The following is a 17370-nucleotide window of genomic DNA, read 5'->3' as shown; positions in this document are numbered from 1 at the left end:
ATATATAATGTGGGCGGGGGCAGATGGAGGGCTGGGCAATACAGAGAAGACACATGGTAATTGTACAGCATCTTACTACACTAATGGGCATTGAATATAATAGGGTCCGTGGGGGGGACTTGTTGAAGGGGGAAGCCTAGTAAACATAATGTTCTTCATGTAATTGTAGATTTATACCAAAAAATAAAAAACATTTTAAAAGGCCGTGAATGATCTTCCTTACTGCCTGTCTCTTAACGTCATTTTATACCACTTTCCTTTCTAAAGCTATAGCCACACCTGGCTCTTCTCTGCTCATTAAAACATAAGCTCGTCTCTGAGTTTGGGCCTTTGATCCTGTGCCTGGAAGGCCCTCACCCCCAGCCCCTGTCCCTGCTCCCAACTCTGGAACTGTGGCCATGGCCTCAGTTTACTATTGTCTCAGAAAGGCTCCCACTGCCTACCTACATAGCTCCTCCGGTCATGAGTTACACTGCTACCTGACACTGTTTACAGATAACATCTGTCTCTTCACTACAGCGTAGACCTCCAAGAGTGCAGACTATGTTGGTACTTAAAACAGCACCTGGCTCAGCAGACCGAGCCCATTCCAAATCTCACCTGCAAGCACAGATGTGTCCTGAGGTGTCCTGGCCACGTAGATGGCAAACAGTGTGCTCTGGCCAGCTGCACCAAGGGAGTTCTGACTCAGGCATCCCCAGAAAGGGGCCGTGCCACCAGTTCTCCCACTCCATCCTGCCACAAAGTTGAATACCCCAGTGGTGGAGCTGCTGTGGGGGTCTGACACGCTCATCCCAAAGTCCCCGCTGACAGCAGGGCCTGCTGACACCCCAGATGTGACATGGGATGAGGTTGTGCTGCCACTGCTGCTGGTGGTCTGGGTCGTAGCTTCAAACTCCGAGGTGGTGGCTGCAAAAGAGAAGGAAATGAGGATCACTGTCTAACCCTATACACAAAAGTATATTCGAAATGGATCAAAGACCTGAATGTAAGCCACAAAACCATAAAACTCTTAGAACAAACATAAGCAAAAATCTCTTGGACATAAACATGAGTGACTTCTTCATGAACATATCTCCCCCAGCAAGGGAAACAACAGCAAAAATGAACATATAGGACTATGTCAAGCTGAAAAGCTTCTGTACAGGGAAGGACACCATCAATAGAACAAACAGGCATCCTGCAGAATATATTCATAATGAATATATTCATAAATGACACATCCAATAAAGGGTTGACATCAACAATGCATAAAGAGCTCACACACCTCAAGAAACAAAATGCAAATAATCCAATTAAAAAATGGGCAGAGGAGCTGAACAGAGAGTTCTCCAAAGAAGAAATTCAGATGGCCAACAGACACATGAAAAGATGCTCCACATCGCTAGTCATCAGAGAATTGCAGATTAAAACTGCAATGAGATATCACCTCACACAAGTAAAGATTGCCACCATCGAAAAGACAAACAACAACAAATGCTGGCAAGGATGTGGAGAAAGGGGAACCCTCCTCCCCTGCTGGTGGGAATGTAATTTAGTTCAATCACTATGGAAAGCAGTATGGAGGTTCCTCAAAAAATTCAAAATAGAAATACCATTTGACCCAGGAATACCACCTCTAGGAATTTACCCTAAGAATGCAGCAGCCCAATTTTAAAAAGACAGATGCACCCCTATGTTTATCGCACTATTTACAATAGCCAAGAAATGGAAGGAACCTAAGTGTCCATCAGTAAATGAATGGATAAAGATGATGTGATACATATACACAATGGAATATTAATCAGCCATAAGAAGAAAACAAATCCTACCATTTTCATCAACATGGATGGAGCTAGAGGGTATTATGGTCAGTGAAATAAGCCAGATGGAGAAAGACAAGTACCAGATGATTTCACTCATCTCTGGAATATAAGAACAAAGGAAAAACAGAAGGAATAAAACAGCAGCAGAATCACAGAACCCAAGAAAGGACTCACAATTACCAAATAGAAAGGGACTGGGGAAGATAGGTGGAAAGGGAGGGAGAAGGGGTGGAAGAAGAAAGGGAGCCTTATGATTAACATGTATAATTTGGGGAGGGCATGGGGAGTGCTGTGCAACACATAGTAGACAAGTAGTGATTTTGCAGCATCTTAGTACGCTGATGAACAGTGACTAATGGGGTATGTGGGGGGGACTTGGTGAAGGGGGGAGTCTAGTAAACATAATGTTCCTCAAATAATTGTAGATTAATAATGCCACAAAATAAAAAAAATTGGAGGAAACAGCTGTGGTGCTGCCAAAGGCTGACTGGGTGCTGGAGATGGTGCCAAAAAGAGAGGCTGCGGGTTTCAATCCACGAAAACCTGACCACATGGTGCTGCCAAAGGCTGGCTGGGGTGGGGCCAGGGATGCTGAGCTTCCAAAAGGAAAGGAGCTGCTGAAGCTGGGGGCCAGTGCTGGCTGGCAGTCCACATTTGCTGTCTCTCAGTGGCTCCGAACGTGTGCTGTGGGGTGACTCCGGGATAGGATGGGATGGGGGGCCTGGTGCCAGAACCAAAGGGAATGTTGAAGGCTGGGGTGCTGCTTAATGTCAGTGCAGGCTGGCTCGGGGCGATGGGGGCGGAGGTCGTGAGGGTGCCACTGAAGCCACCGAAACTGGCGGTGCTGCTGCCAGCAGCTGTCTGGATGGCGCCAGGCAGGGAGTGGCTGAAGGTGATGGCTGTTGTTGGAGCAGGCGTGGCCAGCGCCTGCCAAACTGGAGTATGGAGCCCATGGCTGGGCAGAGCTGGCAGCAGAGGCAAGGGGGGACCCAAGGAGGACAGGCTGGGCAGTGGAAGCAGTGGGGCTGGTCATGCTGCTCGCAGTGCTGGTCACACTGCTCACACCAAAGCCAAAGACAGGCTTCCGGGCAGAGTCTGCGGCTGTGCTGGTGGTGGTCCCCCAAGCCGCTGCTGAGGGGACACTGACACTGGCCGGGCCAGGGAACAGAGGGGTATTCGTGCTAGTGCCTGAAGTAGTTGTCTGACTGAAGGAGGAAGGAGTTGACAAGGGCAAAGATGTAGGTAGCCCTGTGCTGCTAAAAACAGGACTGAAAGTGAGGGGAGGCTGCTGGTAGCCGGGGTGTGGGCAGAGCTGGAAGATGCCTCCGTTGTGACTTGGGAATGGCTGCATGGCACAGGACCCTCCTTCCCACTTTTAGGTGGAGCCACAAAGATGGGCTTGAACATGGGACGTGCTGAAGACACAGCAGGAGCTGCCAAGGCAGAAGGGTTAGCAGGTGGGCTGCTCAGCATTCCAAAGAGAACACTGGGCTTCAGGGTGGGGCCTGGGGCAGGCGGGGCCTGGGGTTTGGCAGATGTCTCAGCCTGAGAGGCTGGAGGTGAGTTGGTGGCATCACTGGCTGGTATTGTGAGAGAGGCAGGGGTCAGCCCCGAGAAAGGGGCTGTGAACCTGGAATCTGAGAGGAGGGCCGGGGAGGGACCCTGGCTGTGAAGAGCCAAGAGGGCCCAGAAGCCCAGGTGTCTGCAGGGGTGAAAGGGCCATGGGTGTGGCTGTTAGGCAGGGAAATACATATGAGTGGGGTGGAAAGAGTACAGGGCCAGCAAAGCCCCCTAGAAAGGACTCGGTTAACCAGTTAAATTTAGAAATCCAGAAAAGATTCAGAGTTAGTGAGTTAATCAGTTAAAGCTCAAAAGGTCAAGAGAAACTTGGCCTTGAAGGTTTGAATATTTCCCAGATAAAAGTATCTGAGCACAGCCCATGTCTTCATTGTATCCATTAGATCATTGTATGATTCACTCTAGCCTGCTAAAAGGCCCACCTATAAACAGCAAAGTAAAGACAGGGAGATCCCACTTTAAAGCCAAAATTGTATTTAAAAAAAAAACTAGGAAGTTTCAGAAGAAAGATTCTTAACATACTCTTTAGCAAACAAATAACTCTGCCCACCTTGGAGGAAATGCAGACAGTCTTGATTAGCTAATTCTGCAGAATTACCTAGAGGACTGATGAGTAACTTAATGTCTCATCAAAGATACTGGAGACCACTTAAGCCCACACACTAGCCCTCTGTCACATTCCTGAAAAATCCTTAAAAGGGGGAACCCTCAACCTTTCACTGTGCTCCTATGTGAGGTCACCCGCACTTTCTAAGTGCGTAATCTTTTAACTTTAAACTCCGTCTTTCAGGCTGCTGCACTCCTCTCTCTGAGGTCACCTGCACTTCCTAAGTGCATAACTTCAACTCTTCCCAACCTTTCAGGGCACTTCCCTCTCTGAAGTCACCCACACTTTCTAAGTGTGTGACCTTTTAATCTTAAAGTCTTGCTCTCCACCCTTTCAGGGCACTCCTCCCTCTCTGAGGTCACCTGCACTTCTTTCTGGCTAAGTAACTTTAAATAAAACTTTTACTCTGTTGCACTACTGTGTCTCTGCCCTTCAATTCTTTGTCATGGCGGGGACAAGAACAGAGGAAAATACACAATGCCTCCCCCACAAACATTGCCACTGCAGCAGATTCTAGGAAGAAGAACAGAAAATGTCAACTATGGTATCTCAAACGTGATGGTATTTGGTGCTCTAGAAGCCTTGCTGGGCCAGGGATTCAGGAGTCAACAAATATGACTCTGCGAACTGTCTCTGGAGTGTGAAATTAACCCATATTCCTTACCAGTCTTATCCTCGAAGATCCTCTTCAGCCACTGTGACTGAGCTTGCTTCTCCTGGTAATACTCTTTGACCATGATCGAGCCGCTGATCGAGGGAGCTGGAGGCTACCAAGAGAAAAAGGAGAAGCCAACCCAGTCAGAAGGAAGTGAAAGAAACTTGTACCGACCCTTCCATTCCTGAGATGCAGGGGAGCCAGACTGGGGTGGGCAGGGGTGGGTGGACAGATCATACCAAGATCAGTGGGATCCCTCGCCTGGAGGGCACCAGGGGAAACTCGCGTCTGCGTGTCTGGGAGCTGCTGGGTGTAGGTGGAGAATCCCAGTTCTGCTCCCTACATGTGGTTGTATCTGCAAATAAAGTATCAGACTTACTTTCTTCCTGCTCTCTTCCTGAAATGGAGAGGTATGTCTATCCAGCCTAGTTTTTAATACTGAACTTTCACTAGGTGTCTCTGAGATTCTATCTTCTATGGTTTGGGCACTTGGATGGTGTTGGCAAGATTATTTCTAACAGTCAAGACAACGTGAAGTGGTCATTGCGCCAAATATGTGCACATTGTTGTTTACTGGACAGAAATTGCCTGGTCTGCTCAGATTCCCCCACCTAGGCTTACCTTACCCCAAACCCCCCAGCTGGCCTGGGTTATGCTATACAAGTCTGGGCAACCTTTCTCCCTTACCAGACCAAAAACCCCGAAGGACAGGAACATCTCTCTCTCTGTAACTACCAAGCCCCACACAAATCAAGGCTCAGTACATGTTGCCAGTGGGTTGTGGTCCATGCGCCCTCCATACACTACTGCCAACACATGCCACGCGTTCATCAACTTACCCTGTTCTCCCTGGGACTCCTTGTTTACTGGCGGAGCAGAAGAGTCAGATCCCTGAGGACCGTCCTCTTCTCTGTAGGAGGAAGAGGCACAGTTAAGTTTAGAAAAGCACTGGATAACTTTTTACACCCTCCTAACTACCAACTGACCAAAGTCTAGAACAAAAAGAAGACAACAAAAAGAAGCAAAGAAAATTCCTAAAGAAATGAAGAGAGGCAGTTCACAGAAGCCATAGAGACACCTTTGTCTTAAAACAAGCAGAAAACAATCTTCAGAACCTTACATACAACCTGCCAAGTTTCTGAGAGTCCTAGTCACACCTCTATCTCTAAGAAAGTGGCATTCTAGTTGGGCACCTAGGGGGTCAGCTGGGGTCTAGAATGTGAAGCCTGCTGCCCACCCCCATCAGTCACTCTGTTCACTCTGTCCCATGCAAGCCCTTCCTCTTACGCCCCAGCCCCTCACACTGCAGCATGAGGGGAAGCAGAGGCCGGTGTGGTCACACTATGTGACGACTGCAAGAGACAAAAGCGATTCAGGGCGGCACCATCTCTGCCCTTTAGATGTGAACTATTTTGATGCTCCAAATCGGAGTCTCAGAAAGCCTAAGAGCCAAGTAAATTTCCCTCCTTTCCCACCCTCTCATTAATCCACACAGCAAATCACCGATTACCTCATTTTCTTTTCTGGACTCTCTGGTGTCTGTGAACGGGAGGCTGGGCTGGAGATGGGTGAGGCACTGGGACGCCTCTTCCAGAGCTAAAAGCCAAACACAAGTCACGTGACTGACCTTGGGAATAACATAGGATCTGACCTTCAACATAATTCGGTGGCTCTAATCCATCACTGTATATAATGTCTCCTTTTCAAGTGACTAAAAAAACATTTCTTTCTGAAGTGGGGCTTCTGAAAAGTGAGTCAATTGCGACTTTTTGAAAGGGTTGTCATTGGCCAAAGTTGGAAAAGTTGCATCAGAAAGAGCAGCTACACTATACTGAGTGTCATGAAATGTTTATAAAATATCATCAGTTCATAAAGATAACACAGCAAGAATCATACTGGTCACCTTTGGAGTTAACTATGACAACAGTGCCTGCTTATTATCCTGCCACTCCTATAGATAGGGTTTGTTCTTCTATCTAGAATTACACAGACCTTCAGTTAACAAATGCAGAGGGAAGGACAGAATTAGAACATCACCATTTTGCCACAATGGACATAGACAAAGGCAAAAAATCGCCACTAAAATCATCAGGTGAAAAGCTCATAGGAACAATAAAGTGAAGGATCAGACTGACACCTGAGCCCAGTGGGAGGCAACCACACAGCACGTGCTCCCAATGTGATGCGATCAGAAGTGCACAGCAGCACCTCTGCCCAAATCACTGACCTCGAAACTCATCAAGCCTCAGGAGCCAACTGCCCATTTACAGGGAAAATAGGGATAGAGTAATTGTCAAAATGGCACCATGACGAAAACAAAATCCAGAATGTAGTAAATTCTATAGAACATAATGACTCAGACTTTTCAAAAGTTAAGAAAAAGCGTAGTAGTAGTACCGTTGATCGAGTCTAAGAGAGGCCTGACGTCCCTGCTGCGGGGGAGGGCGCGCGCGGACACCGCCCCAGCCCGTGTGCTCCGCGCCTGCGGCGGCGGCGGTGGCAGCAGCGGCGGGGATACCCGCGTGGGAAGCCTGACAGCTGGAAGCCGCCAGGGGGCGCCGGCCGCGCGGGCTCGGAGCGCCCGGGGAGGCCGCGCTGTGAGGCCGGCGACCTGCCGCCTGCGGCTCCTCGGACGGGCTGAGGCGCTGGGAGCCGGGGCACGGCAGCCGGGATAGCCGGCATCCTGGCGGGGCCCGCGAACCCCGGGGGTGTGTCTGGCGCGCCCCAGGACCGCGGAGGGGTTCTGCCACCGCAGGAGTTTGCCAGGCCGGCTGCCCGGCCTCAGCAGCGTGCCCGGGGAGGCAGAGGCCCCAGTGCACGCGCGCCTCCCGCGGTCGACCCCGCAGTTGCCCGTGACGCGGCGGTGGTTTCCGGCGCGGCTGTGTAGCGGGCCCTGGGAACGCGGACCCCGTCCCCAGGGGACCCACAGGCGGTGGGTGCGTCCCTCGCCCCGCCCACCCCCGGCGTCCCGGCGCCCTGCCCCTGGTGCGGAGCTCCGAGCATCATCGCTCCGCCCAGGCCTGTTAAAAAGTTGATTATTTTTACCCTGTCTGCTTGTTAGGCCGTAAGATACAACCTTGTATAATGCTAAGTCTGAAGCTCTGAGTGTGAATTAAGTCCCCTGAAATGTAAATTTCAGTACTTGTTTTGGTGGCACTTCTTGAACGCTTACTATGGACAGTGTAGACGCATGAACACTTTACATGTACTGCCTCACAACTATCTTATGAAGTAGGTCAAAATCATTATTTCCATAAGTGTACAACCTTACCTTCAGATTTTTTTGTTACATATATTAATTAAATACCTTTAATGCTTTAATACTTTAAAAAAAGGGTCTAAGAGACATGTGAACCAAACACAATGAGTTGATTTTTGGTCCCTGATTCAAAGTAACTGTAATAAGAGAGGGAGGGTAAGAAGGGCAAATTGGAGCGATGATAACTAACATTAAGTCATTATAATTCAGAGGAATAGAGGCATTGTGGTTATTAATGTTCAAAAAGTTTTAAAAGTACACTGAAGTACCAATAGGGGAAACAACGTGTTTGTACTTAAAAACACAAGAGGAAAACCAATTTGGGGTGGGGGTGTTGATGGATCAGGACTGACCAAACACTGTTAACTGCTGGAGCCACATGGAGGTTCATTATGATATTTTTCCTTCCTTTGTGTATGTATGACATTTGATATAAAATTGTAAGAAGGGGCAATGACTATGTATGTCAGGTCTGTTGGGATCACTGATTGAGGAAATGTGTGTACAGTGCTCAGCAGAGGGCCTAGTGCAGAATAGATCCAGGTACAGCTTCGTACTCTTATGCTCCACATTGTCATAACTGCTTAGCCAGGGCCTTCATCTCTTCTATTTGTCATTTATCATTAATGTGTCATTTATATTACTCTAAGAGCCTTCTGTATGGATGAAAACTTATGTCAAATTCTTTCTCCTCTCAAAAACCTCCTTCATGCATGTGTTACTTTTTTTCCAGCTCCTATATATTGGGTGCCTGCTTACTGACAAGCACTGTAATGGGTGCTTTTCAAACATTACCTTCAATCTTTATAACAATCGTTTAGAGATGAGAAAAAGAGAGTTTAAGTCATTTACCTGCCCAAGAGTCTATAGCTACTAAGTGCCAAAGCCAAGATTTGAACCCAAGTCATTCTGGTAGCAAAAGTTGATCTGTTCTCCAGTCTACACTACATCCTTTCTAAAAATAATTATAACCACTTATTTTTAAAACTTTCATTAAATTCCCAGTGCCTAGAGGATGAATTTATGACCCAGTGCAATTCAGACTCATTCTACCTTTTTAATCAAATTAGTACCATATTTTGAATTATTCATCCTCTGTCTATTTATCTATAATAATGGCTCTGTCTTGTGTCAGGTTTCCACATAGGCATTCTGGGCTTTCTAGTTTGTTCCACTGGTCCATAGCGATCATTCAAGGGTTGGTAACTGCTGTTAGCTTAGAGGTGATCTCAGCATCTGACAGAAGGTGGCTAGTAAACACTGCATAATCAACTAATAAATGCAAAGAACCCACTTCTGCCACACCACCAGGTGTGTGTACCTGAGAGATGCCTCCAGTAGAAGTGTAGGAACTGGTAATGGCATTGCGGCTGGACATACGGATGCCACATGCGCACGTGCCCTTCGAGCAGCTCACAGCAGAGGTGCAGGTTTTCTTACACAGCTCGCCATCTGAGCTCTGTGAACTGAGGCCTCTCTTCAGAGGCCCAGGCCTAACAGGGAAATAAAAGGGGAAAACACAGATGTGCTACTGAAAGGCACCAACATTTTTTAAGGCTTCATCCACGGTCACAAAACTGTTCTAACGCAATGGAAAAGGATAATGTTGTTAATTTTACTGTTAATTCAGCTAAACATGTCTCACAAAGTCGGAAAGGGAAAGCTCAGTATTTAAAAAATTAAAAGTATGATTCTATTTATATATACTCTAGGAAACGCACACAAATCTATAGTGACAGAATGGGAACCAATGGATGCCTGGCAACAGGGACAGGATGAGAGGGAGATTTTAAGGCTTCACCAAGGGGCACGGGGAAACTTCTGGCAGTGATGGTGATGTTCATTATCTTGACTGTGGTGATGGTTCCGTGGGAGTGAAATTTAGACAAAATAGTTATTGTGGCAAGTTACTCAAAATGTTCCTCTCTGATTTCAAAGAGGAAAATTTATAGGATAATAATTCTGATAAGGATACATGTCAAAATTGATCAAATGGTACACTTCAAAGAGGCACAGTTTATTTATGTCAATTATACCTCAATAAAGGTGTTAAAAAAAAGTTTAGGAGGAACCAACCACTTTTTCTAAGATTCAAACTGAAACAGAAATTCCCTAAACATCTTTCCTGTGAAATAGTCATCCAACCATTGTGACAGCACAGACAGCTCACTGTCTCCTGGCTGATGAATGTCAACCACAGAGCAGTTTATCCCTGCACTAGATGCAAACATACTTTCTCTTTCACTTACTTCGCCTATGGATCCCATCTGGAGCCAAGCCAATTGTCCTCCTTTCATGTGATAGTCCTTCAGATTTTTGCAGGCCATTATCCTTCCCTCCCTCCAGAAATACACTCCCACCAGGGGTGTATTTCTTTACACCCCTGAGGTTTTTCTCCTCTGAGCTAGTGCTTATGTACCTTTAGAACCCCCTCACCCACCACCACCCCGTGACATCTTGAGTTGCTTCACTCTCTCGCAGTGAATTTCGGTTTGTGTCTGCGGCCCCTTGCAGGGCAGCACAGCCAACCAGCAGCCCTCCGCGGACAGCAGGACTAAGGCATTAGGACCACCACTGACCGGCCTCCTCCTAGTCTTTGTTCTGCTATCACCCCAGGGGAGGAGCATGTTAAGCTTTTTTGGCAGCCGTATCATAGCGCTGACTGAATTTAATAACATAACTTACCCAAGCCTTTTCACGCACATTTCCAGCCTCTTTCCCTCCCAGCCAGTTCTTCCTCAAATATAATTAAGCTAAAAGGCAGAAATCTCACATTTTTCTTAAATTTTGTACTGCTGCATTCTATCCATTGCACAAACCTTGTGATTTTTTTGTTACATACTTGGTTATTCAGTGTATCTACAAACCCTCTTAGCCTTAGCATATTTTATGCATATTAAAGAAAAAATAGTAAAAGGAATTAGACAAAATAGTTATTGTGGCAAGTTACTCAAAATGTTCCTCTCTGACTTCAAAGAGGAAAACTTACAGGTCAGTAAGTCTGATAATGACCCTTTCCCAAACAGGAAACCTCACCCAGATGGATTCTCACTTACTCAGGCACAAAAGCAGCAGGGACTCCGTTGGCCACCTCGGGCTTAAAAGCTGAATGGCCACTCCCACTGCTGTCATGGCACCTGTGACAAATCACAAACCCTCAGTTAGATGATAAGACCTCTCCTTTAAAGCATACTCTCATATTCCTGGGATCTTTTACTCTTTCTACAGAACATAGGTTCATGCTAGACAAGAAAAGGTTGCCTCAGATCTCAAAGATTCAGGAAGGTCAATTTATTCTAGGACTGTTCTAATCTAATCAGAAAAGTATAAAAATGCATCAAGACCTTTTGAACTATTCAGGTATACTGATTATTTGCTAACTTCTCACCAGAGCACTGCAATCACAAATTTAATATCCTACCATCTGTAAACTAAAGACAAAAAAACACTTTAGCGACCCACCTACACACATCCCCCAGTGCTCTCACTTAGTTGAGTCTGTAAGAGAAGAACTTCACAGGTCACAGATAAGGGCCTGCGCATGGTGCACATAATCACTGCTCATTCCAATTATGGGAAAGACAACACAGAGCCCTCAGTTATAGGCTCACTGGGGTCTAGACAAATTACCAACCCAGAGAACATGAGAAACTTGTTTTGACCATAAGAATAGTTATTTTCTCTCTGACCTCCACCACACCATCTCTCTCTGCCACTCCTGCTTAGTTGGCTGACATGAGCTCAGACTGCTCACTTGTAAAGCATATCCCTAGTATTCATTACCTGATCTTCCAACGTTACTTCCAATCAATCTTCCAATGAACACACTTGCATTTATTAGTATTTCCTTACCTAATGTCGCCATCTACTCTATCAAAGATGGCCAGCTGTGAACCTGCAGGTTATGGCTAACCTGGTGTAACTGATGAGGACAATGGTTCTATTTCTCAAATGTAGGGCCCACTGTCTCCTCAGAGCATGTTTCCTTGACCACCTTATATAGAGAGCTCCCCCTTTCTCATGACCCTCTTATAGCACTGCTTTTTAAAAATCTTTATATACTTACAATCTATAATTACCCTGTTTCATTGATTGCCCAAGTCCCAGGAGACCTTTGTCTTGCTCACTGCTCTATCCACAGTACCTGGAGTAGGCTCCGGCACATGATGGGTCTTGGAATTTGTTGAGTTACAAGAAAATTCTTAACTGACTCCTTGGAAAGCCACAAGCAGTTCTGCAGCTTACTCAGGGCCTTCAACTTCCTCTCTTTCCATCGAGGAAACAGACTGCTTCCTCTATTTTCATTACATTTTCAAAAATCAAATAATGAAACTGGTTTTATTCTCATTACTCATAAAGCTACCATACTCCAGTCTTCATTGTTCTTTGCTAAGTATTTCCTTCAGCACAAACATGACACCTAAGCTGATGATCACCCAAATAACTGACCACCACAAGGGGAAGACTTTCAGCATTCTCTCAAAATAAAATTTAACACATTTATATCAAAAGTATGAAGCTGATGTGGCCAGTAACTGTCGGCTTTTCTCTAGTACTTACGGAAAAGGTATATTACAAAATGTATGTAACCTGTGCCTAACGAAAGGCATAGTATTAAAGCGCTTGTTACCAAGCTCTTCCATGAAAGCCAAAGAAGAGGACCTGCTGTTCACATACAGGAAGTGGCCTCTGATTCTTTTGGGGAGTGATCTCTCTTTCAACAAATCCCAGGAGCCCCCGTGAGAGGCACGTTGAGTACTCTGCAGGGCATGTTACCTTCTTTTGTCCTCCTGACCAGCAGCAGATGTTTGGTCTTCCTCCTCCTCCACTGTCCTTTTCTTCCTCTTCCAACGTTCGAGGGCAAGCAGAACAGCCTCCTTTGACCACGGGTCTGGGGCCTTAGGGATCTGCGCTGCTCTGTAACAGAAAACAGGATTCTTGCATTAAGATATTCTGATCATGATGCTCCATAGCATGAACTTCAGGCGCTGGAAATCAGAAGCTATCCAACAAGCGAAAGGGTAATTTATACACTCACACAAATGGCCCTTAGCTGTTAAGCTACAGTCTTGGGAAAAACCTAGAAAATAAAAAACTGCTCAATAACTGGAACTTCAGATTTCTCCCTCACATAAGGAGCTTCTTCCTTTCCTTTGGGTTACAGTTATTCTCTCAGATGAACAACTGCAGGAGAATAAAGTGGACACACTGGGAGTCTTTTCCTCCAGCAATGCTTACATTGGAAGACGAGTCAGGTTGCTCCCGGGAGGAGCGATCCTCACTGTCGAAGGCCTGCACACCACTCTGGAACTACCACGAGACAGCACACGCTTCCTGTGACGGCCATTCCAGCACAGCGTGGGAAGCTCACAGGAATACCAGCCCTGATGGATTGGGTATCGTCTTGGACGTGTTATGCCAAAGTGGTGTGGTGAAGTCCCACAGACCCTGTGGAGAATGGGAGACACATTATGGAATCAAGGCAGCTTAGAAGAATGACAGAAAGTTTAAATTCCTTAAGAACCATGTGGGTTCAGTTATTTTCCAGAGAGCTTAAGCCTCTAAGCGATACAAAACACAGCATTTTTATGGCAACTTTCCCCATTCCACCTAAGGGCAGAAAGTGGCAGGTACTTAACAGCTGTCCCTGCAATGGATTCAACAACTTTCAGGGGGAAATTGAAAAACAGCCCACACAAGTCAAACTACAGTGGAAGAAAAGTGTGCATAAGGACGTGCAGGGACAAATTTTACAGGAATCCTTCAATCTCTTATGCTAAGTCATCAGAAATGTACACCCAAAGTCAAACATTTTAAAAACCTGAATGTTCACCTTTTCTAATAAATGTACTTATCAAGAATCTAGTGTTGTCACTGAAGTTTTCAATTTTGTTGTTATAACTCAACTGGGACTAAATGAAAATAAAAGTCTTTTTAATCTAATCATCTTTATCAGCCAAGTTATATCCATTCAGGAGTTTCCTGGGTACACCTCTTTGAGGTCAGCTGATACAATTTATTGGTCCAAAGACAGAAAAGTAACAAAACCTATCAGATTCCTATACTTTACAGACAGAAGATATTCTTACCTGAAGCAGGGATATTTTAAGTGATTTACCAATTATTCTGCTAAACCCATTCTGCATTAACGTTCAGATCTTTAAGAACTGAAAGAAAGATTTGCAACAACGTGGATGGGGCTAGAGGGTATTATGCTCAGTGAAATATGATAGGCAGAGAAAGGCAAGTATCAAATGATTTCACTCATCTGTGGAGCATAAGAACAGAAAAAACTGAAGGCACAAAACAGCAGCCGACTCACAGAACCCGATTGGACTAACAAATACCAAAGGGAAAGGGACTGGGAAGGGTGGGTGGGAAGGGAGGGAGAAGGGGAATAAGGGGCATTAGGGTCAGCATACATGATGTAGGCGGGGAGCACGGGGAGGGCAGTATAGCACACAGAGGAGACAAATAGTGAGTCTACAGCATCTCCCCACGCTGATGGACAGTGACTGTAACGGGGTATAAGGAGGGGGGCACTTGAAAATGGGGGGAATCTAGAAACCACCGTGTTGCTCATGTAACTGTACCCTAATGATACCAAAAAAAGTTAAAAATTAAAAATAAAAGGAATAGAAAAATGACCCAAAAAAAGGAACTGAAAGAAGGGAACAGTTCTGGCAGCACATCTCATAGCAAAGGCTAAAGGGAGGCAGGTGGACGCGCACCAAGGTGTTTGAAGAGGTGAAAAGGGCACAGAACCCACTTAGGACTTGAGAAAAAAAACTTTCAAAGTCAAGTCCTCCTGGGTCTGGGGAGGGTCAGCGTGTCTTACCGGCGATGAGGCCTCCGAGGGGACCCGAGGAAACGAGTGGATACTGACGGGGGAATGCGATCCCGGCGGGCTGAGGGAGCCGGCGGGGCGGGGCTTGCGGGGCGGGCGGGGCTTCCGAGGAAGGCCGGGCGCCGGCTCCTGGCCTCCGGAACGGGGGCGGGCTGCGGGGGGCAGAGCTTGCTCAAAACCCCTCCCATTTGGGAAGATCAGCGAGCTCTTTACGGCGGCGGAGCGGCTTCCGCGGCTCTCACCGCTAGACTGCCTGCCTTCGCTTGCGCGCCTGGGCTAGAGGCGGGCGAGCATTGTGCGCTGGCGGCGCGCGCTCCCTAGTTGCCAGGAGACGGCGCGCGAATGGCAGGCAGCTCGGGGCTCGCGGCTCAGGCTCCCCCAGGCAGCGGTGGCCCCCCCTCTCAGCCAGCTCGGCCAACGCGGCCGCCGCGGGCACCAGGTAATCAGCAGGACACCCGTTGGCGAGACAGCGAAAAAGAAAAAGGAACAGGAAAGGAAAGCATTGAAGTCTTTTATAAAATTCAATTGGTATAATGTGAAGTTTCTGTTTCTTTTTTTCTTTTTTCTTTCTGAAGGCTTCCCAAGAGAAACAATGTGGGTGCTATATTCACCCATAGAATCGAGTTCCCCCCATAACCCATTGCCGCCGCTGTCCATCAGCATAGCAGGATGCCACGGAGTCCGTACTTGGCCTCTCTGAGCTACATTGTTTCCCTGTGAGCCCACACACACCAGGTGCACCAATCATAATACCCCTGAATCCTCTTCTCCCTGCCATACCCCTCCCCTTTGGTAACCGCTAGTCGCTTCTTGGAGTCTGTGTCTGCTGCTGTTTTGTTCCTTCAGATTTAGATTTGCTTTGATTTAAAACTCCACAAATGAGGGAAATCATTTGGTACTTGTCTTTCTCCACCTGGCTTATTTCCCTGAGGATAATACCCTCTAGCTCCACCCATGTTGTTGCACATGGTAGGATGTTTCCTTCTTATGGCTGAATAGTGTAACATTTTGTATATGTGCAACCTCTTCTCTATCCATTCATCTACTGAGGGCCACTTAGGTTGCTTCCATACCTTGGTTGTTGTAAATAGTGCTGCAATAAACAGACAGATGGTATTCTCACCTGAAGCAGGGATATTTTAAATGATTTACCAGGTATTCTGCTAAACTCATACTGTATTAAAGTTCAGAGCTTTAAGAACTGAAAGAAAGATTTGCAACAACGTGGATGAGGCTAGAGGGTATTATGCTCAGTGAAATATGATAGGCAGAGAAAGACAGTATCAAATGATTTCACTCATCTGTGGAGCATAAGAACAGAAAAAACTGAAGGCACAAAACAGCAGCCGACTCACAGAACCCGATTGGACTAACAAATACCAAAGGGAAAGGGACTGGGAAGGGTGGGTGGGAAGGGAGGGAGAGGGGAATAAGGGGCATTAGGGTCAGCATACATGATGTAGGCGGGGAGCACGGGGAGGGCAGTATAGCACACAGAGGAGACAAGTAGTGAGTCTACAGCATCTCCCCACGCTGATGGACAGTGACTGTAACGGGGTATAACGGGGGGCACTTGATAATGGGGGGAGTCTAGTAACCACCGTGTTGCTCATGTAACTGTACCCTAATGATACCAAAAAAAGTTAAAAATTAAAAATAAAAGGAATAGAAAAATGACCCAAAAAAAGGAACTGAAAGAAGGAAACAGTTCTGGCAGCACATCTCACAGCAAAGGCTAAAGGGAGGCAGGTGGACGCGCACCAAGGTGTTTGAAGAGGTGAAAAGGGCACAGAACCCACTTAGGACTTGAGAAAAAAACTTTCAAAGTCAAGTCCTCCTGGGTCTGGGGAGGGTCAGCGTGTCTTACCGGCGATGAGGCCTCCGAGGGGACCCGAGGAAACGAGTGGATACTGACGGGGGAATGCGATCCCGGCGGGCTGAGGGAGCCGGCGGGGCGGGGCTTGCGGGGCGGGCGGGGCTTCCGAGGAAGGCCGGGCGCCGGCTCCTGGCCTCCGGAACGGGGGCGGGCTGCGGGGGGCAGAGCTTGCTCAAAACCCCTCCCATTTGGGAAGATCAGCGAGCTCTTTACGGCGGCGGAGCGGCTTCCGCGGCTCTCACCGCTAGACTGCCTGCCTTCGCTTGCGCGCCTGGGCTAGAGGCGGGCGAGCATTGTGCGCTGGCGGCGCGCGCTCCCTAGTTGCCAGGAGACGGCGCGCGAATGGCAGGCAGCTCGGGGCTCGCGGCTCAGGCTCCCCCAGGCAGCGGTGGCCCCCCCTCTCAGCCAGCTCGGCCAACGCGGCCGCCGCGGGCACCAGGTAATCAGCAGGACACCCGTTGGCGAGACAGCGAAAAAGAAAAAGGAACAGGAAAGGAAAGCATTGAAGTCTTTTATAAAATTCAATTGGTATAATGTGAAGTTTCTGTTTCTTTTTTTCTTTTTTCTTTCTGAAGGTTTCCTAAGAGAAGTAATGTGGGTGCTATATTCACCCATAGAATCGAGTCCCCCTCATAACCCATTGCCGCCGCTGTCCATCAGCGTAGCAGGATGCCACAGAGTCAGTACTTGGCTTCTCTGAGCTACATTGTTTCCCCGTGAGCCCACACACACCAGGTGCACCA

At 47.2% G+C, this 17370-nt stretch overlaps 1 protein-coding gene across 1 annotated transcript; it reads right to left on the bottom strand.

Annotated features, from left to right (window-relative positions):
- Positions 1-553: 553 nt before the first annotated feature.
- Positions 554-17155, bottom strand: LOC140843836 (nuclear envelope pore membrane protein POM 121-like). The gene is made up of 10 exons (XM_073214246.1): positions 14743-17155; positions 13143-13352; positions 12681-12821; positions 10961-11041; positions 9226-9397; positions 6156-6241; positions 5485-5555; positions 4885-5000; positions 4655-4757; positions 554-909 (listed from the first exon to the last, which is right to left on the bottom strand). Exons 1-10 carry the CDS (start codon positions 14937-14939, stop codon positions 554-556), a joined length of 1533 nt encoding a protein of 510 aa, XP_073070347.1. The 5' UTR covers positions 14940-17155.
- Positions 17156-17370: the final 215 nt, after the last annotated feature.

This window comes from Manis javanica, chromosome 10 (genome assembly GCF_040802235.1).
Source record: "Manis javanica isolate MJ-LG chromosome 10, MJ_LKY, whole genome shotgun sequence".
In the NCBI taxonomy this organism is placed as follows: Eukaryota; Metazoa; Chordata; class Mammalia; order Pholidota; family Manidae; genus Manis; species Manis javanica.
The sequence above is the reverse complement of the archived record's forward strand: the minus strand, read 5'-3'. Positions and strand labels throughout refer to the sequence as shown.

Bases quoted from the DNA above. Each gene is read 5' to 3' on its own strand.
- LOC140843836 (XM_073214246.1), bottom strand. From the start codon at position 14,939: ATGGGAGGGGTTTTGAGCAAGCTCTGCCCCCCGCAGCCCGCCCCCGTT. The intron at 13,353-14,742 runs GTAAGACACGCT...CATTCTCCACAG, and splicing joins CCTCGGAGGCCTCATCGCCG to GGTCTGTGGGACTTCACCAC. The intron at 9,398-10,960 runs GTAAGTGAGAAT...TTTCCCTGTTAG, and splicing joins CCTGCTGCTTTTGTGCCTGA to GCCTGGGCCTCTGAAGAGAG.